The sequence below is a fragment of the Coniosporium apollinis genome (assembly GCF_000281105.1).
Source record: "Coniosporium apollinis CBS 100218 chromosome Unknown supercont1.22, whole genome shotgun sequence".
NCBI lineage: Eukaryota > Fungi > Ascomycota > Dothideomycetes > Coniosporium > Coniosporium apollinis.
The window spans coordinates 269207-289375 of record NW_006913284.1 but is presented as its reverse complement, the minus strand read 5'-3'; the positions used below and the strand labels follow the sequence as shown (position 1 = coordinate 289375).

Sequence of the window (20169 nt, the reverse complement as noted above, 5' to 3'; positions counted from 1 at the left end):
CAACGAAGGTGGAAAAGCGTCAGTCCACTGATCACTCACCGTGCACTCGCCACCTTAGGTCTACCCCTCTTTACGCAGGCTGATTTGAAAGCAGGAGGCGCACCCCTTCATCAATTTTGAGTTTGGCCTTCGATCCCCAGCCGAGCTTGAATTCACAACGTTCATGCACAAGCGTTCTCGCTTGGCGCCCGTGGCCTGCCGCCCTTGATGCGGTCCAAGTCCTTGATTTGCTCCTCCGAGAAATCCTTGACTGTTGTTCAAAGCTAGCACGTGCAATGCTGGGCCCAGATCACCTGGCCATCAAGGAGAGTGCCCTGCTTCCCGTTCCTTCCCTGCTAATGCCGGAAAGACCTTGCTGACAGGTCAACGGTGGGGCTTGGCAGCATTCTAGCTTGGATGTGGGCTGATGAGTGCATTTCGTACGGGCAGCATCCATGATGTCAACAGAACTAGGTAATCAAGTAATGACGCCTTGGGATATGGAATGGCACATTGCAGAATTCACCCGCGTTCATTCTCTGTCACGGGCGATCCCCAGAACAATGCTCTCGATGCACCCTTCAGGAGAAGAGTTGCGAGTCGCAATCTATTCCGGTTAGTCGGGCCTCCATCCGTGTCGGAAGGCACACGTTGCACAAGGCGAGATTGTTACGCCTCCCGCTTACTCTCCTCTACAGAAGGCGAATGCCGGATCACTGAGTCCTACTGCCCCATACAGAGGTGTCGATATTCCTGTCTCTTTGTTGTCTTAGTCTGCATGTGTTACTTGGCGTAGTGTTAGCTGCGAAGCGTTTCTTCACCTCCCAACTTTCCGCGGCTACCCGGTTCATGCTTCTGAGCCAATCAGGTTTGAATAGGAATTCCTCCATCAACTACCAAACATGTTGATTTCAGTGTGAGATCAGGCGGTATCTGCAATGCGGATATTATACCGAGACGAGGCAGTGTTCAATCCGTAGCATCGAGCGAGCAAATGACCCGGCAGAGAAGTGGGAAATTCCCTTAGAGTCTCACGGTGAGACGGCTGCCAGGCTGCCAGCATGCTAATCTGTGACTTCTCCGGACCTGTTGAGCAGAGGTGATTCTGAGAACGACCGCCGGTCAATACAGACACTGGGAACTGTCCAGAAGACTCGAGGCTTCGAGTGAAAACCGAGCGACTGGTCTCGCTCCGACCATGTGACATTCCCCCTCCCAAGCATCTCGCACAACGACCCACCGTATCTTGTAGCACCATCGGCCAAGCAACTGTCCTTTCGAGAGAACATCGTTTGAGAAGCTCGTGGCATCGCCGCCGCAGTGGCACTCGGCGCTTGTGGTACAGGAATGAGCAAACCAGTCAGGAGCTTCCAGTAACATGTCACGAATCGAGGTTTGTTCCGGCCCGTGACACTTTGAAGGATAGGTGCACATATGGAAGCATCACCTTCTCCAGCTCCACGAGCTACCGGCTTGATGCCAGACCACGGGACCGCCTTAGATGAAGGAGTCGGAACCGCTCAACCAGATCACTGGTGTTGTTTCAGGGCAGCGACAAGGAGAACAGTAGAGACTGGCTTCATTGGTCCACTTCGATTTTATACTTGGTCCGCAAGCTCACCTTGATGCTCGCACTGGATTATCAAGGTACTGCCACTTGGCTCATCGAGAAACAGCTGCAAAAAACCTCGTAATTACAACCCCGTTGCTCGACCGCATTCATTGTATCACGGCAGGAAGCGGGCAGCCGATGAACCAATACACGCCTTACGCACCGCCATGCCGGCTCAGCCGCCTCCTCACGTGCCACCCATGGCTCGTCTCAAGATTTCACGACTTCAGATCTTGTGTGACTCAACTAGCAAGCCGCTTGAAACAGCGCACCGAAAACCCCAATCTTCAGGACCAGCCGCGTTTCCCCACCTCTTCAGCGCACGCCGCCGAGGTACAGCACCATCAGCAGGCCGGTGTCACCGTTTCACCATTCTCGAGTGCTGAGATAGGCATCTCGCGAAAGGTGTCAAGTTCAGAAGACGCTAAGTTGGTCTCGAAGCAAGTTCGGTGGCGTTCTCGTGTCCGCATAGTGCAGCGGGATGTTTCAGAAGGCTTGCTGCATCGTCGACTGCGCATCGGGCTATGAGGGGAGCAGATTGCAGCGCGGCTTGTCGCAATTGCTTCCGTGTGCCACTTCAAGGGGCTGCGTCAAGCCCACTGCATGCATGGCCGAACTTCAACATGGTTACTAGCATTCCGTAGGTGATGACGTCCTGACTGTGTCTCATCCCCGTTTGTATTCTGTCGAGCTCTACAACACGAACATGGTATCTCATCCTTTCTCATGGCACGAGATTTGCGTGCCGTCCTGAACAGCTTAACGTGCTTAGAGGCATCTATTTTACTCGCGTCTCATTCGCTGGGTCCCCGACTCATGCTTTGATATCACAACAGCCGTGTCACATAACTCTGTTGGCTCACAATGAAGCTGCTCAGGTGATATCTCAATCCAGAGACTGGAGGAACCTTGCCGCATCGTCGTCAATTTTGTAACACTTTCAATATTTCCCCAGATCCATTGTTACGTTCAGTGCCATTGGAAATCTACCATCAAGGTCCAACAGGGAAGCATCTCATGATCTTCTGACATTGAAGGCCCGCATCGAATTCTGGAGTTTGTCCTGCCCACTAGGTATGACCATGCTTCCCACTCCGGAGCCATACCAACGCCTTATATCTGGAGTCTATTTCGAAGCGCACGCTCCGCGTCGAGATTGCAGATATCAACCACTCTTGAGAGCCATACACCTTATAGGCGAGCTATCAATCCATCTGTCTTTCAACACTTCATGTAGTTCGCCTTATACCCAGGTTACCAGCCGTGTGCGCCGATGTGTTCAGCATTCCTCGACAGATCCCTTTCCGTACAGTAGAATGGTTCACCGGCTCTCTTGACCCTAGCTCGCACGCCCATATGAGCGTCTGGTGGTTCATTTCGCGTACCGCGGCGTAGACTATTGCCCCCGTCAGCATCGCGATTCGGGGTACGGAGTCCTAGGACTTCGTCAAATGCAAAGCGATGTATGTTTAATGGTTAGGCTTCTTCCCTCTCCATATCGGCAGGCCACTCTATAGCATTACCTCAAGCTCCCAGTAAGTACCTGACGGTAGATCTCTGGAGGTGTACTACAAAGAATGACGCACACAGACATGCCCTTAATGAAGAAGAGCTCATCATCGCGTATGATTGTGGACCAGCACAACGCCAGCTTGACAGCCTCGCAGGCTTCAACAGCCGCAAAAAGCACATGATAGACTCTGCCGACTGACGACAAGGCGGCCGAAGACAACGGCATGGCGGTCCTTAACACGAAGCGGAGGGACGCGTTTAGAGGAAGTGGAGCAATAGCGTCTTAGCAGCATGTATACAGACAAGTCTTCGGACATAGACGACAATGAACCGATTTCAATCTCGTTATTCTAGAACGCCCATCTCCAAAATGAAGCTGTTTACGTCGCACACGTGGTAAACTAGACCCGCCGTCAGTTCGGATCCAACAGCATGAACATCGGTGACATGTGGGATCCAGGTCGACGAACATACCGCGTGCTTTTTCGAGATCACGCCTCGGAACTTCGAGCCGCTTTAAACTGTCTGTCACTCAGTCACATCTCCGATGAACAGTGGTTTCTCGCACGCCTACGGCAAGCCTTATCGTTGTCCCATGAGACCAGAGGCACAATGGACAATGTCGAACGGAGTCAAGGACCAACAAAGTGATCTGCGCTCCAGACACATACGACTGTCTGAATAAACGCACTGAAGACTTTGGTCTGATCCACCGAGGACGACACCCCACTCAAGCTCAGATGTAGGATCACGCGTCTCATCCAGATTGGCGAGAGTGCGGAAGATGGCGCGGCATACGAAGAGTGCGTTCTCAGTCTACTTGAGATTCGCCTTGGTTTCCTCCATACGTGAGCGAAGGTCGTCTACGCTGTTTGAAGCTCTTGGATGTACCGGCAAGAATATGTACCACGGCACCCAAACTGAGTACAGGTACAGGGTCGTTTCACCGGGCTTTGAGGCGGATAAGAGAGTGGATTTTGTAGATAGCCTCAGATGGCTTATGGCCCATGGCCGATGTCGAAACATTTCCACTGCGTGACAGAAGTGCTATACGATCAAACCGAACGAAACGTGAAGAGGTAATGAGAGCGAGCGAAGTCCTGTCCACCTTCGTGAGATAAAGGAAGAATCACACAATTGCCCATTCTGGTCAACAGACTAGGTCCCCTCCAGGTGTCGAGCTATCAGCCTCTTTACCGCGTCCATCCCGTCTTGACTAGGGCGTCCAGGGAGAGGAGACACTGGCGTCAGGTCCGATAGGAACGGTGTCGCGGCTAAGCCGCCACCTTAAGGACATCCCTGGACCGTCTTGTTTACTCAGTCGTTCGACGGGCAAGCGAACGCCGACCTTTTTTGCGTTTTCAAGCTGTCGAAGCTTGACGCCGAGACCAAAGTCCAGTGCCATGAGAGCTGCTTCGGTACAGGCGCCGCGGTGGGAAACAGTCACGATGGAGAGGCTCCGCAGGGACTGGAGACAGCATTCTCTCCTCTTAGTTCTGCTGATCTCCTGGAAGGACAGGTTGGCGGTCCCTTCTCGGGTTGTTTGGTGACTGGTCTACTGGGATTGAAGTAATAAACAGCCAGAATAGAGAGCCACAGCAGCTCGTATCAAGAATCCTGCTGCGAATCGCATTGGCTTGCTATCATCTACTGCTGTTGTCGTTGCTCGTGTTCCACAGCTGCTGTAGCATCCATTGATGATATCTTGTTTTCGGTCACCGGCTCTTGGGCTCGTTGCGCGCTCCTCTACTGAACAGCAAATAGCATGTACGATATAGACGATGAGACGCTTGGTGTGGCGCTGAACTGTTGGAGACTCAAAGCGACTGTTCAGGTCCTGTTTCTCAGGTGATACCTCACAGATCGACGAGGAAGGCACGTGGACATATGTCCAAGAGTTGGACAGTTAGGGACTTCGAACTCGCTCAAGAGACGGACCAACTACCTATCTGGTTTTCCGACTGTACAATCGAGCGAGTTCATGCCCTAGTGGCAGGCTCTCTTTTCGGTCGAAAGCAAAGAAAACTACAACGCCATGCTGGAATCTGGAAACGCCAGAACTGCATATGCCGGAAGAAGAGAACAAAATGCAAGGAAAGCGCCGCGCGAGCAGCACGCTCTCCTCTACAAAAGTAAAAAAGCCGACAGAGATCCAACCATAACCCCCATGCCAGACGCCGTACGATGCCACCCTCAAAAACAGCTCAGATGCGTAAAAGAAAGTTCCACCCCAGTATTTACACTTTCACGAGCTACGCGGTCCCTACCACGTCTCAGCAATATACTGATTATCCTCCTTCTTCTTCTTCCAAAAGTCCTCCGCCTCCTCCCTACTCAGCCCCGCCTTCTCCATCGCCACATCGACCAGTGCGCTCTCCACGCCCTCGCCCATGCCCTTACTACTCCCACACACAAAGATGCGCCCATCGACAGCGTTGATGACGAACCAGACAACGTCAGCCTGATGCCTAACCTCGTCCTGTACATACTTCGCATCGCCCTTGATCTTGTTCGCCTTGCGGCTCTGAACGACCTTCTTGATGCTCTTCTCATGGGCGCCCAGCTCGCCGGAGTAGATCTCGTCCAGCAGACTATCCCTGACCCCCTGCACGAGCCAGATCTTGTTCGCGCAGTTCGCATTGCGCAGCCTGTTCAAAATGAAGCCCCGGAACGGCGCCATGCCGACACCGGCTCCAATCAGCATCATTGGCCCATCGCCGCCGAACTCTCGGGACAGTGGGTTCGCCATCAGCCCGCGGAACATCGATACCCGGAGATCCAGCACCTGGTGCGGGGCCGTGATGCCGGACTGTTCTGCCTCGATGAAGGTGCGCGCGATGCGCTCGAGGTAGCCGGAGCCGACGCCCGTGCGTGGCTGGTTGCCGTGCCGCCAGTCTGCGGTTTCATGCACGGAGACGGCGACTTCGATGAGGCGGCGGCCGGCTTGAAGACCGTGGCGCGCCGAAGAGACGTGCGGGTCGTTGGAGAGGGAGTAGAAGCGTGGCATTAGCTGTTCGAGGACGGAGAGGAGGGCCGGGAGCGGCGGCTTGGAGGAGGGGAAGGCGTGGAGGAGCTGGTTGACGGTGAGATGGGGGCCGGTGCGGAGGCTTCATGGTGTGGTTAGTTGTGTTCGGGATGAGGAGGTTAGGGGGTGACTTACTCGCAGAAAGCGGCTTGCCCCTGGGCGGATGTGAGGTATGTAAGGATCTTCCTCTCATTCTCGGCGCTTGCATATTCGGCCAGAACCCGAAGCAGCTGCTTGGTAGGCGGACGACTTTGGATGTCCGAACACCATGTGAGAATCTCTCTGCGGGTCGTGACTAGCTCCCTCGGCTTCTCGTCTCCCCAGATGGTTGGCCAGCGTCCGTTCGCTGTCTTCATCAACACCGGCTTGTCCCTAACAAACGAGGGAACGCCCAGCATGTCGAAAATGTCGTCCACCAGCACCTGGTCGTTTGGCGGGCAGATGCCGATTGCGCCGCCAACCTTGAAGTCAACGCCGCCTTCATCCGGATAATCCGTCACGTCCAGGTCGAAATGGTACGTCCTCTTCTCGGCACCCGGCTTGGTCAACTCTCTCGCATGGTGTACCGGCGCAGAGAAGACGCTATACGGAGGATGGGGCTGGACGAAAGCAGGAGGCTCCTTGAAAACAGCCGTAGTGTGCTTCGGCTCTGATGCGGGGACACCTTCGAAAGACACCTTGACAGGAGGCAATTCAGGTACATTCGTGAGCTCCGTGTTCAAGCTGAGCGGTATTAACTTGAGCTTCAGGCTTCGGAAGGCTTCATTGTCTGGAAGGACGACGGGCACGAGTCCTGGGGCTTCTCGATCCGGTTGGACGGTCTCAACCAAGCAGCAGCCTCCACCACAGCAGTTCTTGATCAGCTGGGTGCCGGTCGCAGAATCGCCCAGTATCCGTCTGATATCCTCCGAGTTCTGGGCGATGAGGGTTGTAGATGCCCGGCGTGGCCTCTTGTTCGAATTGCCAGTAAAGTCTACCGCCGCGGCCGGCAGGTTTCGCAACTTTTCGACCAGATCATCGACCTCGGCTTCAGGTTCGCTCGGTGGTGTCTGGGGAGCAGACGACTCGCTTGCAGTGTCGGACCATGCTAGCGACTCGCCCGATGACCGCGGTGATCCGCTGGAAATTGTGCTTTGATTTGGGGGTGAGATGCTGTATGTGGGTACGCCGACCGGCTCGTGAGGGATCGGGTCAGCCAGCTGAGTGGCCGGTGTGGCAGCGGCGTGCTGATGCGAGTAATGCCTTAACATGTTGTGTATTGGTCTGGGAACGCTCGCGCGTGCTGAGACGCTGTCTAGCAGTTGAAGACATTGTTAGCTCCTGAGTGTGAGAGATGCGTGGCAAAAGAACGTGACGACACAAAGGCCAAAGGAGCTTCTGCCGCCGAGAGGTCGAAAAACGCGTCCGACAGTGAACGGCCGTGGCCAAGAGGCCGACACGAGGAATGGAGGTGATGTCCGGGGGGTGTGGGGAGGTACATACTCGGTCTTATCTGATCAAACTGATGCGATGTGAGACGCGTGGTAAAAAACGACCGTCGCCCCCTCCTCAAGACAGCGATTATTAAGGACGACACGGTGGATGAGGTGTGAAAGGGCAGTGTGTCGTGCACACAGTGATTGAGTAATTGGAGTATGTTAGGTCGAGCGCAGGGAAGGTGGAGTGATTGATGGGAGCAGTCCAGGTACGTGGTGCAAGGTCGGCGGAGGCGGAGAAGGCTGAAGAGCGCGGTCGGCAGAACACACTGGCTCACCACACGCACGATGAACGAATCCACCAGAGGCCGATCACGAACAAAACTAACGGCAAGATGCTGCGGCAAACCCCAACTGCGTCGAGGCCTGCCTGAAGTTGCCTGACTTTTCCGACTTGTTCCTCACTGCCGTCCAGCGTCTCCGGGGGCTTATCAAAGCCTTACAAAAGGTGCACCACTTCCCACCACGCATTTCCGTCCGCTGTTTCTCCCACCAACCTTCGCCGACTTTCGCACCCGGCATGCTGGGCCGGCGTCTTCCGGGCTTCCCCAACGTAAGATCAACCAGACCCACCGTCAGATTTTCCCGATCCGTTCAAGTCGGTCGCGTTTCCATCCACTTCTGTCAGCCTTAGGCCTTGATCGTGTCATCTCAGGCTGGCATCTGCTAAGCGGTTCTCCAAGCTGAGCAATACACCATGCACCTGCAATTGCTTACCACTTTTCGATTTCTGCGTACGACTGAGTTTCGCACGTAAAGATGCCCTATGCGAGGTACGACTGTGAATGGCCCCAATCACAACCATGTCGGACTGTGCGACCGGTTTTGCGGCATCGCCAAGTCTCAGCCTCGTTCTGGCCACAGACGGCAAACTTTTCCGGGTGAGCGTGCCCCTCGTTGGTGTAACGATTGTTAGAAGATGAAGCGATTCCGATACACCAAACCACCGTTCGAAGCAAGACAGATTGCTCGAAAAGCGGATTGTATGTCAGACTAGCTGCCACGTCCGTATCTTGGAGAGATATTGCATTGCTACCCGATCAATCTACAACCTACTCCTTATACGGCCCCCCCTCAATCTTAACCAACCCGTCCCCCTCATTCTCCTTCATACTTCGCCTGCTCCACTCCGGCGCCTCGTCCTGACCATTCTCCTCCTCCTCATCGCCCTCCTCCTTCGTCTTATGCACCGTCCGCGGATCATGCTCCGCAGGCGCATACACCGTGATCAGCTCGAGCGGTTTATCCCCTGTGTTCACGAACTGGTGCTGCGTCCCCGCAGGCACGATGACGACGTCTGACGCCTTGATGTCTTGGTCTTTGCCCGCGACGGTCGCGCGGCCCTGGCCGGATGTGAAGATGAGGATCTGGTCGACCATGTGGACCTATACTCACAATCTCCCTGTCAGCACTTGCCTATCCCCTAAGTCAATGTGTGCTGCGGCGCTAAGGAACCAAGAGAAGGAAGGGTGAGAATTGATCCTACCTCATCCCCAATATCCCCGCCCACAGGCACCTCCATAGCCACCAACTGGCTATACAGCCCCGTATGAATGACCTTCCTAAACTCGCCGAAACTGCGCATCTTGCTCGTCAGCTCCGGGAGATACACCATCTCGTGCTTGGGCGGGCCGGAAGCCATGTTTTCGTCTTTGCGGCGGCGCGGTTGGGTGGTAGACAGCGGTCTTGTGGAGGTGATTCTGAGAGTAATGCTGGACGGTGAGGCTCGAGAAAGGCTTCGGTAGCTGCGGAGAGGAGCGGTTTTGAGCATTGACGGGCTCGTGTGTCACGGGCAGGTGGAATTAACGGTAAGGGTTTTCCTGCGCGGCTTTGTGATCTCAAGGGCCTCGATTCTCGTCTCACAGCTCTAGATGGCCGTGATTATTTGAGGGTGACGTCAGCAAGTACTGCACAATCGTCAATCTGATTAGATCTAGCTACCACTTCGCAAGATGTTAGAATAGTCAAGACTAGAATGCACTTAGTCCATCCCGACTCTGTAACGAGTAGGAATCGGTGTTCGCTTTAATTGCATCATCAAAGTAGATACCTAGACGGCTTGCAACCCTATGCCCAACAATATAGCAATTCGTCGAACGAATATCTGCCCTACATAACAATATCCTATGCACATAACGCCCTCTAAAAATATGCTAAACAGTGCATCCCATCACCTTATCCCACCCTCCTGCCGCCACAATCCGGAATCTTGACGCCAGGCTTGAGTTTGCGATTCACATCCATAAGCCCCCACTGATCCTCCCAGTTCTGATCGCCCTTATTGAAGCGGACCTTCCAGGGCTCATCGAACGCCTCGAACCTATTCGTAGCAGGATGATGGATTAGCATTCGCCGAAACGTCGATTGTGATCTCCGTCAACAGATTTGAAAAGGATGAAAGGCGGGCAAACATACCAGAAGTAATTCGTCCCATTCGTCAAACTCTCACACACCCACTCCTCCATGAACGTGTTCATCTCCTCGATCCCTGCAATGCTCCCCTGCGTATCGCTCGTACAAACCGCGCCGCCGCAGTTGTTCCCCCCCGCGCCAGGCCATCCGACCTCGCTGACCACATGCTCCTTGCTCGGCGCCAGCACGACATCATGCGTCGTCCAGAAATTCCACGTCCACCCGGCCGCCGCCTCCGCCGTGACGCCCGCAAAGAACGGATGCACATTCGCCATGACGACATCGACCTCCGCCGCCAACTCCGCGGTCCAATTGTCGCCCAGATCCGACGTTGCGAGCGGCAGGTCGGCGAAGCCGTGGTCCGTGAAGTTCTGCTTCGTGTCCGCGAGCACCTGCGCCAGCTCGAGGTTGGTCAGGTCTTCGCGGTAGAGGACCTCGTTGCCGACGGCCACGCCGGCGAACGGGCTGGAGCCGTACGTGTCCAGCACGCTCCACATCTGGCTGATTTGCCGCGCGTTGGTCGTCGTGTTCTTGTCGAGCCAGACGCCGAGCCAGACTTTCATGCTGTCTTGGATGCCTAGTCGGTCGATGGCGTGGAGCACCATCTCGGTCTGGTTGCAGTCGGTGCCGTACAGCCGGATTACAGGGGTTAGCTGGCTGAGCACCGCTAGGTCCCGGGTAATGTTGTTCTGCGACGGCGGGTTGTGCATGCAGTCTGGGTACTGCGAGTTTAGCGGCGTATAGTCCATGCCTGGGAAAACCTTCTTGAGGTCCGGGTTCTGCAGGGCCTTGATCTCGGCGGAGGAGGCGCTGAGGTCGCCATTCGACTTTGCGTCGTCTGCCGCTGACTGGCCGTGGGAGGCTGCGGGCTTGTTGCGATTGGCGAGGACACCACCAGCTACACCGCCGGCAATCGCAAGCAGGATGATGATGCCGATTATTGTGCCTACTATCCACTTCAATCGCTTGTTGCCGCTGGTTTGTCGGTTCAGCCACTCGCTCTTCTCCGCACCGCCGTCGCTGCCGTTGCTGCCTATGCCGTCAGCTTGAGCGGGCACGGGGGCGTATTGGCCGCTGCCGTCTCGGTTGCTCAAGCCTGCCAGGGTTCCTGCGGTTGCGGCTCCGCCTACAGCGCCAGCGGCAGCGATGGGAAGGCCCTCTCGACTTCGAGTGTTCCGCCCTATACTGAGCAGTGACCTCCTTTTGGTATTGGGCGTTTGAGATCTCAAATCATCGTCGCCGTCATCTGCAATGTCCATGGGATCGATAGGCCCTCCAGGATAGGCAGTCGCTAGATGAGTAGATGAGTACATGTTGTATGGGTTGTCGGGGTAGGCATAGCTGGAGTCGACATGTCGGCTTCCAGAAGATAGACTGCCGGTTGAGTAGTTACCACCGATAGCTGTCGATGGAGGTCCAGGGGCCGCGCCCGCCAGCGGTGCGCCGGAGCCGTACGAATTATAGGAAGTATTCGATTGGAGACCCTGCCGGCCTGAGAAGCTAGGGTTTGGGTACGGTAAGCTAAGGTCCGATCCGTTGTTAATGTCTCTCTCGGCTGGTCCAGGGGCACCCCTATATCCATTACCGCTGCGGCTTATGGTGTCAATCCCTTGCAGCGCTTGAACTCCGCTATCCCTCTCGTTTGTGTTTGCGACGCCAAGTGCAAGCCCAGGTATTCCGCCTCCTGCCGCCCGTTCGCCAAGGTTATCCATGCCCGGCGTCGTATCCGACTCTCTTCGAGGAAGCTGTTGTTGCGTAGAGTTACCGGTATCCCGTCCCCAGTATCGAGTATCGGGTTGCCTCCCGTCGCTGTACGTGCTCCCAGGAATCTGCGGAAGTTCGTGCCGGGTTGGAGAGCCGACCGCGCGGCGCGGTACTGATGGTATAGGGACGTTCGAAGAGTGCCCAAAATGCGGCGGTGGTGAGGGGGGGCTGTCGTACTCTCGCATTGCCTCATACGAGGTCATGGGTGTGATACTTGGGTCCTGGCCATACTGTTGCGATTGCGACTGTCGTCGTGGGTCCAGCGTGGTTTCGTCGCGGCTATGGAGCGGGTAGCTCTGTTGAGGTTGAGACATTGCGTCTCGGCGACTGGATAGACGACCAGCGCTCGGGCTCTAGGTGTTTCGCTTTCCAAACAGGTGATGGCCTCTCTTTCCTCTTGATGAACAAAGGTACGATCTCTGGAGCAACGGGCGAGATTACGGCGGTTACAGGGTGCTAGTACGGGGCTCCGGACAGGCGTGTCAAGAGTATTATTAAGCGTGATATAGAGGGGAATCGTTTGCTGGCGTAGAAACAGAAATCAAACGTCGATGTGTACTGGTGTTGGTTACAACAAGCCGAGCGTGGCTCATGCGTGTGTTGCGTGCAGATGAAAGTGGTGATCGATTTTCCCTGCCAGTGGTCTGGCGGCTGGGCAAGCCACCTTCCCCAGCAACACTCAAAAATAGGCCCGAGTTGCCGTGGCTTGTACACGACCGCTAGCTCCGCATCTCAACATCAAATGCAAGACGTTCTCATGTTTCGAAGAAGGGAACGTATGGATGGCTCGCAAAACAACTACATCTTGTGCAACCGCTGCCTCCATTATGCTGCGACAGGCTCCTATGCGAGAATTCCGAGTTAGCAGAGTGATACCTGGAGGGTGTCGGACAGCCAACTCAGCACATGACGTCGAGCATCTTAGCCCTACACTCAGCCCAGCGCATAGATTACGAGTACGACCTCGCGGACATGCAGCATTACTACGTGCAGCAGCTCTTCTAAGAGTACTCTCGTTCTTCCTTCGAGGTAAAGACACACTCTCTGGGATTGCGTCTCGAGGTTGTATCAGGTGATTTTATAGAGGAAGGTTACTGCTCGAGGTCGCTTTTGTTTTCCGATAGAGGATGCCGCTCGCGTACCGTTCTCTTCCTTTTGTACTTTCTTGGTGTAGGCAGCTCGGTGTTTAAGACGTCGGGCACGGCGCTAAACTAAGTGTGTTCGAGTCCTGTAAAAGGTCATGTTGCCAACCAGCAGAGAAGTCAGAAAAGTCAGATTGCACAGTTGCACATTGAGATCTTGCTATTTCGAAGTCTGTAGAAGGAGTCAAGTTCAATCCAACGGACATAAGAGATATGCAGCAGGGGAGGAGGATGTTCGGTTGAGGATAAATAGGATACAGTTCCAAGATTTGCGAGTCACCGCCCCAACGCCTGAGCCTGCATCGCGGTGGTCATCACAACCCAGCGACGGGCCGTGACCAGCCCTCTTTACACAATCATCCGATGCCACTTTCCTGTCCTCAGGACATGCCTCTTGCCGCACCGGCGTCCTCGAAGAAAGCCGATCCCACGCTTTTGCAGCGGCCTACACCCCCCTCACCGATCCCCCGTCCCCACCCTCTCAACCACCGCCTCCGTCTTACTAACCTCCCCCTTCCTAACCCTCGTCCCCTCCTCCTCGACCGCCTCCTCCCCCTCCCCCTCCTTCCCCTGCTCCAACTCCGCCTCAATCTCCTCCGTCTCCGTCGGCTCCGGCCCCCTCGCAGTCGGCCGACTCCCAGCCGTCTCGCTAGCACTAAGCTGCCACTCCATGAGTTTCGCAAACGCGCCATCCTTCCTCCGACTCAACTCCCTATAACTCCCCTCCTCCGTAACCCGTCCGTCGCCGCCAATCACGATGATGCGGTCGGAGCGCTTGATGGTGGAGAGGCGGTGCGCGATGCTGATGGTGGTGTTGTTGCCGCGCAGCAGCGAGGCTAAGGCCTGGTTCACGAGCGTCTCGGACTCGGCATCGAGCGCCGAGGTCGCTTCGTCCAGGATCAGGATGTCCGGGTTCTTGAGGAGCGCGCGTGCGATGGCTATGCGTTGTTTTTGGCCGCCGGAGAGCTGGGTGCCGCGGGCGCCGACGTGGGTTTCGAGGCCGTCGGGCTAGGGTGGGGAGGTGGTTAGCGGAGTTCTGAGATGGGAAGGGAGGGGACGAAGGGGAAGGGGAGGGCTTACGAAGTCGCTGATGAACTGGCAGTTGGCCTTTCTGGCTGCTTGCACGATTTCTGCCCTGGTCGCCAAGGGGCGCCCGTACGCGATGTTCTCTGCGATGGTGCCGGAAAACAGTACGGGCTCCTGGCCTACATAACCGATCTTGCGCCGTAGGCGTTTGGCGTTCATCTGCGTGATGTCCTCGCCGTTGATGGTAATTGTGCCACTGTTAGGAGTATAGAAGCGCAGGAGCAGGCTGGCAACCGTGGACTTGCCCGCACCGCTGGGTGCGACAATCGCCACATTAGTGCCCTGCTCGATCCTGAAGGTGAGATCCTGGAAGATGGTGACTGCAGGTCGGGTAGGGTAGCTGAAGGAGACGTTCTTGAATTCAATCGGGCCGCGCGCGGTGGTGACATTTTTGCCTTTCGTGGGTGATATAGTCGGCTCGCGGTCCTGTAGCTCGAACAGGCGGCTCGCTGCTCCCACGCCCTTCATCAGCTCCGAGTAGAAGCCAGAGAGGCCGAAAAGACTCGAGCCGGCATAGGCTGTGTACATCAAGAAGGATGACAGTTCGCCGACGGTGATGGTCCCTGACTTGACCATGCCACCCCCGACATACAGTATAGCCAGTATGGTCAGGTTCCCCGCGAGGCCGGACGCACCGAAGAAAGTCGCGCTGATGAACGCTTCTCTCTTGCCCAACTCGAAGATCCTCTTGACCTGGCGATTGTAGCGAGCTACTTCCTGCACCTCTCCAGCAAACGCCTGGCTGGTCCTAACGTTCCCTAGCCGCTCCTCTGCGATCTTGGTAAGGGTGCCCAAGTTCTTCTGGATCTTCCTGCTCAGGTTCCGGATGGCTCTGCCGTAGAAGAACGCACCAATGGCAACCGGAGGAAACATCACTGCGAGGATGCTAGTGAGTTTCAGGCTGACGTAGCCCATTAAACCCAGCCCAGCAGCTCCACTGACAAAGGACCGCATGCCGTCAGAGAGGTTCTGCGTGATGCTCTTGCCAACGATGATCGTATCCGACCCTAGGCGAGAGATAAGATCACCCACTCGGTTGGCGTCGAAGAACTCCGCATTCTGGACGAAAGTCCTTTTGTAGAGCCTCGACCGCAGGCGCGTCACTATTCTTTCTCCGACAATGCGAAGTATGACGATCCTGCCGTAGTTTGCAGACGCTCCCAGGATAAGGACGCCGCCCAAAGCCAGGTAGAACGTCTTGATATCCAGTCCAAAAAGCATGGTCTTGCTCTCCGGATTAGTGGCAATGTCCAGTATCCTGCCTATCGAGAACGGAATCGACATAGACACCGCACTCGAGATCAGGAGGAACACCAACGCTATACTCAGCGTCTTGGCTTCCGGCCGTGCGATCTTGATCAACCGCCATACCTCCTGCCAGCCTCCGGGCTTGTCCCCACCGCGCGACCCGTCTTTGCTGAGCTTTGCGCTGAGGTTGACCTGTCCAGCCTGCTTGGCCTTGTCGGACTTCTTGAACGCTTGCTCATCCCCTTCGGCTTCTGCCTGTTGAAGAACGTCCGTCTCTTTTTTCTCCTGCTGTGGCGGCTGCTGCTGCAGTTGTTGCTCCTGCCGAGCTTCCGCTAGGGCTCTCGAAGCCGAGAAGACCTTACTCAGTGGCGGCGTCCCCAGCCAATGCCCCTGGAAAGTCTGCGGTGTCCTCGATGTTGGCCTTGCAATGAGCGGAGCGTAGGATGGATACGTGCGTCGGACGGGCGGAAGTGTTTTGCTCGAGAGTGCTCGGATGGATGAGACGTTACGGGCGCATTGCTGTAGAGGCCGGTCTACCCATATCTTGGAGAACAGAGCTCCATTTCCAGCGCTGTTCCAAGCCCGGTGGATGACGATCTGGGAGCCGGGCATAGCTCGGCGCGCCCAAGGTGCGGAAGCGGCCCGGTGCAGCGTCCTGTTCCTCACGCTGCCAGATGGATCCGTCGAGCTACCTCGTATGTATTCTGGACGACATTGGGAGCGCTGGATGCGTCGTGTTGACGGCTTTACAGTTGAGAGCGGATGGAGGTCCGGTACGAGTAAATGTTGCTGAGAGAAAGACCAACCCAGGCCGGCCACCCTACCATGCACTACATCACCGAATTGGGGTCCAAGCTCCCTGGTGAAGAACTCCACAGAACTTTCGCATGTCAGATCCTCGGTCTGGACAATCAACCACTATATTCGAGATCATTGTCTCCTGATCTTTTCTGCTTGGGAGCCAACTTGATCAGTCCACCGCCTCATTGAGCCGGCTTCATCTCGAGTCGAGTACTTGACACCTGCCAATACCCCCCCCGCCAGCCCCACCATAGCCCCCGAATCCACCACATCACCACAGCCATGCCAGTAGATTACAGCAAATGGGTAAGCACGCCATCCTCCCCCCCCCTCAATCTCCCCTCTAACCCCCTCCCAGGATGCCCTCGAGCTCAGCGACGACTCCGACATCGAAGTGCACCCCAACGTCGACAAACGCTCCTTCATCCGCGCAAAGCAAGCCCAGATCCACCAAGAGCGCGAGCGGCGGCGCCACCAAATCAAGACGCTCAAGTACGAGCGCATCATCAACGATGGGCTGATGCTACGCATCGACCGGCTGCTGACTGCGCTCAAATCGCACAAGGCGGTCGCTGCCTCACAGAGTGCCGACGAGCTCGTCTTCCAGGCTCTCATCGAATCAGCGGGCGATCCTGAAGACGACCAGCCGCCCCCGCCGCCCGAGGGTGTGCATCAGCATGTCGATGAGAAACCGACGTATTCGCGGATGATGGCTGCGCTAGTGGATCAGGTCAAGAAGGCTGTGGATGAGAAGAGAGAGGGGGATCGGTACGAGGGGTATATCAGGGAGGTGGAGGTGCACAGGAAGAAGGTGGAGGGGCTGCAGAAGGAACTGCTGGCCAAGCTGGCCGAGCTGGAGAGAGAGGAGAAGAGGCATATCACCAGCGACGACATACACGAGGGCTTCAACGTGTCGCATGTAAGCACGCCCGTGATTAGGACAGAGCACGCAACGCTGACTCCCCTCGTAGGTCGACAAGGCGAAACCCCAAGCCACCACCCCAGCCGCGTCCAGCAAAAGCAAACCGGCCGAAACAGTCGAAGTCCTTAACCCCAGCGCCCTGAAGCGCGACACCCTAACCCGCACCGACACCGGCGAGTCCTCCGGCTTCGAGGCCGATGTCGAAGAAGACGCCACCACCGCCGCCGACGACGACGAAGAGCACATCGAGCCCACCGGCGAAGGCAAAGAATTCGGCAAGCTCCCCATCGGCGACTACCGCGCCTGCCTGCAGTTCATCTCCACGCACCCCTCCGTGCTCGCCGAGCGCAACACCGACGGCCTGCTCATCCAAGCCTTCAACGCGCAGCTCGAGGGCAGGGACAACATGGCGCGACAGTGCGTGCACCAGGCGCTGCTGCTGCAGTATTGTCGGCAGCTGGGGCGTGACGGCGTGGCGATGTTCTTCAAGCGCATCATGACCAAGGAGCACCAGGCGCAGAAGCTGTTTCTGGACGACGTGCAGAGCACGTATGCGAAGATTCGGACGCGCGCGGCGGAGATCAAGCGCGAGAGGGAGGAGAATCCCGTCACTCAGGACGTCGAGCAGATCCAGCTGCATGCTGTGGACCCGAATACCTCGATCAATATTGTGGTGCCGCCGGCTGGGGCGGAGGGTGAGGCTGTGAGGGAGGCGAGGAAGATATTTGAGGCGTTTCCGCCGGGGCTGCAGAGGGCGTTGGAGACGGGGAAGCTGGATGAGGTCAACAAGGTCTTGGGTAAGATGAGCGTTGAGGAGGCGGAGGAGGTCGTTGAGCAGTTGGGTATGGGCGGTATGCTGAGCATTGAGGAGGGCGTTATTGACGCGACAACTGAGGAGGGTAAGGCGAAGGTCAAGGAGATTGAACAGACGGGCAAGTATCCGGGGATGGTGAGAGAGGAGGACCTGGCTGGAGACCCCGAGTAGCGAGATGTACAGACCTCATTGTTGAAATAGGAGAATGATTCGAGAGTTGTTGCGAGGAGAACGCGACTCTGATGGGTTTGTTCAAATACTTCGAACTCGCACAACCAGCATATAAAGTACGGAGCGGACTATTTGCTCGAGTACTCGTTTCCATGTAATTACCGTGCCAGAAGCGGCACTGGAGATGTGTAACAACACCGAGCTAATGAAGCTACCATATCAGTATTCCGCGGAACGCCGCCCATGCTGTAATCCAATAAGATATGCGCCAAACGATAAGGCTCGAAGCAACGCAAGGTGTGACTAGGTATTAGCGCCGAAGCAACAGAACCGCGGACCAAATAGTATGTACCGTGGCAGGAAGAGGTAAACCAAATAACGCCAAAGGGGTATGCGATATGCTAGTGAACTCCCAACCAGTCTGCGATCCCTGCGTGCCAATTTCCCGAGCCCTCCTCCAATTCCCATCTTATACTTCCCAAAGCGCTCACAGTCTTGCCTTCTTTGCGCTCCATCTCTTACTTGATAACCTCCGGCCATCATCATCCTCGGGCCCGTCGTCGTCGTCACAAGGAGCCGTGACAACGATCGCCGGCACACCGTCCCGAGCCACCGCTTCCGTGCCCATGTCCTTCTCCTCCATGACAGTGAAGAGATCAACACTCGGCTCGCGCCACGAGTGCCGGTGCCCAGAAAGTGTACGGCTGGTACGACGGCCGCGACGGTTGCGCTTGCCGGCGCCGATGATCTCCTGAGCACGGCCACGCGTCGGCTCCGGACGCGGCTGCCTGACCTCCACCTTGACCCACTCGGAGCCCAGACGGGCATCGGCCTGAGCAGTAGCGTCGATGCTGTAGGGCGGTATCAACGAGGGAGGCTCGTCGCTCGGTTCATGGTAGGCACCGTGCAAGTCCGCATGGTACCGCTCGACATAGCGTTCCCACCGCCTCGCCAGCCTCTCGCAGAACTTCGCGGCCTTGGATGCAGACGCCGATGCCTTGGCAGTCTCGCCCGGCAGGATTCCCGCGCTCAGCGCCAGCCCGTCGAACGGATCGTCCTCCTCGCGTAGCGGGGTCAGAAAATGGGCGAAGGGGTCCTCGTCCATGTCCGGGAGTAGCGCGGGCTCATGCGCGCCGGAATCTGGATCGGCGGCGATGAGGTTGAAGAGCGGGGGCCAGGAGTAGTTCCTGGTGAGGGTGGTGAAGGCGGGCATGGCTGATGGCGTGTGCTGATATTGAGCGGCTCGAGGCGGGCGAGGAAGTCGTAGAGGGAGACTGACTCCTTGCGGAACCAGGAGGGCGAGGCGATGCGGTCGGATGTCACGACGGTGTGGAACGGGATGGGCTCTCCGGCCCGAGGCCGGTCGATGATGAGGGACGTCAGGGTTGGAGCGGACGAGGGAGCAAGTTTGGAAAGAGACTCTGGAAAGACGCTGGGAAAGTGGCGCGGAGGTACTTGTACGCAGGTGCAGGAAAGCTGCACGCGACGGTTATATATACGTGACTGGGGCATATGAGTACGCGGAGGAGGATCCGCGTGAGAGGCGCAGCATAGGAGACGTACAACAGCGATGAATCATACACTGAAACAGTGGTGCCATGAAGAGGAGATAGTGGAATATGTGAACAGAATAAGAGTGCCTCGTTCTTACCTCTGCTTACTGCTCATACACCATCTCGGTGGAAGCTCCGGAGGACATGGAGGACAGGTAGCATGAACTTGGCGGAAGCAGATCAAGGCAGCGATTTGACAGCCTCCTGTGGTGGTGTGCTGAGAAGGCCAAGCATAGGTCACACGGAGACGCGTTTGCTTGAGTTCCTGCAGATGAGCATTGCGGCGGGGACATTGGCCGGCTGGGAAGGCGGTCATATGCAACACAGGCAAGAAGGTGGTGTATTATGTTCGCTCTGCAGCACCTTTTGAGGCAAGTCGTTGACGAGTCTCGGCGCTGGTTCAGTTTGCGTGGGCTGATCTTCGTGTGGGGAGTGAGGGTGTAGGAGACGTTGTGCGGGGCGAGTTTGGCGGCGCAAAAATAGGCCAGTGAAGCTGATGAATCATGCACCGGAGCTGAGACAGATCCAGGCTTCAGCTTCCTTCGCCTGCCTTGACAAAGGATCGATTTTGGCTTGGCCGCATTCTGGAGGCTTTCCGGAAGGCGGCTGACTTGCGCTGCGCAGATTGCTTGTCTGCTCACTCGCCAACGCAA

General features: G+C 56.4%; 6 protein-coding genes across 6 annotated transcripts; 1 reads left to right on the top strand and 5 right to left on the bottom strand.

Moving 5' to 3' along the window:
- Positions 1–5366: 5366 nt before the first annotated feature.
- Positions 5367–7378, bottom strand: W97_04922 (uncharacterized protein; the record flags this gene model as incomplete). Its single annotated transcript, XM_007782810.1, has 2 exons — positions 5367–6210; positions 6264–7378. The coding sequence occupies 2 exons, from the start codon at positions 7376–7378 to the stop codon at positions 5367–5369; spliced, it is 1959 nt and encodes a 652-aa protein (XP_007781000.1).
- A 1277-nt stretch (positions 7379–8655) lies between these two features.
- On the bottom strand, positions 8656–9245 carry W97_04921 (uncharacterized protein; the record flags this gene model as incomplete). Its single annotated transcript, XM_007782809.1, has 2 exons — positions 8656–8988; positions 9090–9245. The coding sequence occupies 2 exons, from the start codon at positions 9243–9245 to the stop codon at positions 8656–8658; spliced, it is 489 nt and encodes a 162-aa protein (XP_007780999.1).
- Positions 9246–9778: 533 nt separating this feature from the next.
- W97_04920 (uncharacterized protein) lies at positions 9779–12093 on the bottom strand (the record flags this gene model as incomplete). The annotated part of the gene is made up of 2 exons (XM_007782808.1): positions 9779–9923; positions 10019–12093. 2 exons carry the CDS (start codon positions 12091–12093, stop codon positions 9779–9781), a joined length of 2220 nt encoding a protein of 739 aa, XP_007780998.1.
- Positions 12094–13377: 1284 nt separating this feature from the next.
- On the bottom strand, positions 13378–15867 carry W97_04919 (uncharacterized protein; the record flags this gene model as incomplete). Its single annotated transcript, XM_007782807.1, has 2 exons — positions 13378–13929; positions 14002–15867. The coding sequence occupies 2 exons, from the start codon at positions 15865–15867 to the stop codon at positions 13378–13380; spliced, it is 2418 nt and encodes an 805-aa protein (XP_007780997.1).
- A 471-nt stretch (positions 15868–16338) lies between these two features.
- Positions 16339–17963, top strand: W97_04918 (uncharacterized protein; the record flags this gene model as incomplete). The annotated part of the gene is made up of 3 exons (XM_007782806.1): positions 16339–16362; positions 16415–16975; positions 17028–17963. The coding sequence occupies 3 exons, from the start codon at positions 16339–16341 to the stop codon at positions 17961–17963; spliced, it is 1521 nt and encodes a 506-aa protein (XP_007780996.1).
- Positions 17964–18450: 487 nt separating this feature from the next.
- On the bottom strand, positions 18451–19176 carry W97_04917 (uncharacterized protein; the record flags this gene model as incomplete). Its single annotated transcript, XM_007782805.1, has 1 exon — positions 18451–19176. The coding sequence occupies one exon, from the start codon at positions 19174–19176 to the stop codon at positions 18451–18453; it is 726 nt and encodes a 241-aa protein (XP_007780995.1).
- Positions 19177–20169: the final 993 nt, after the last annotated feature.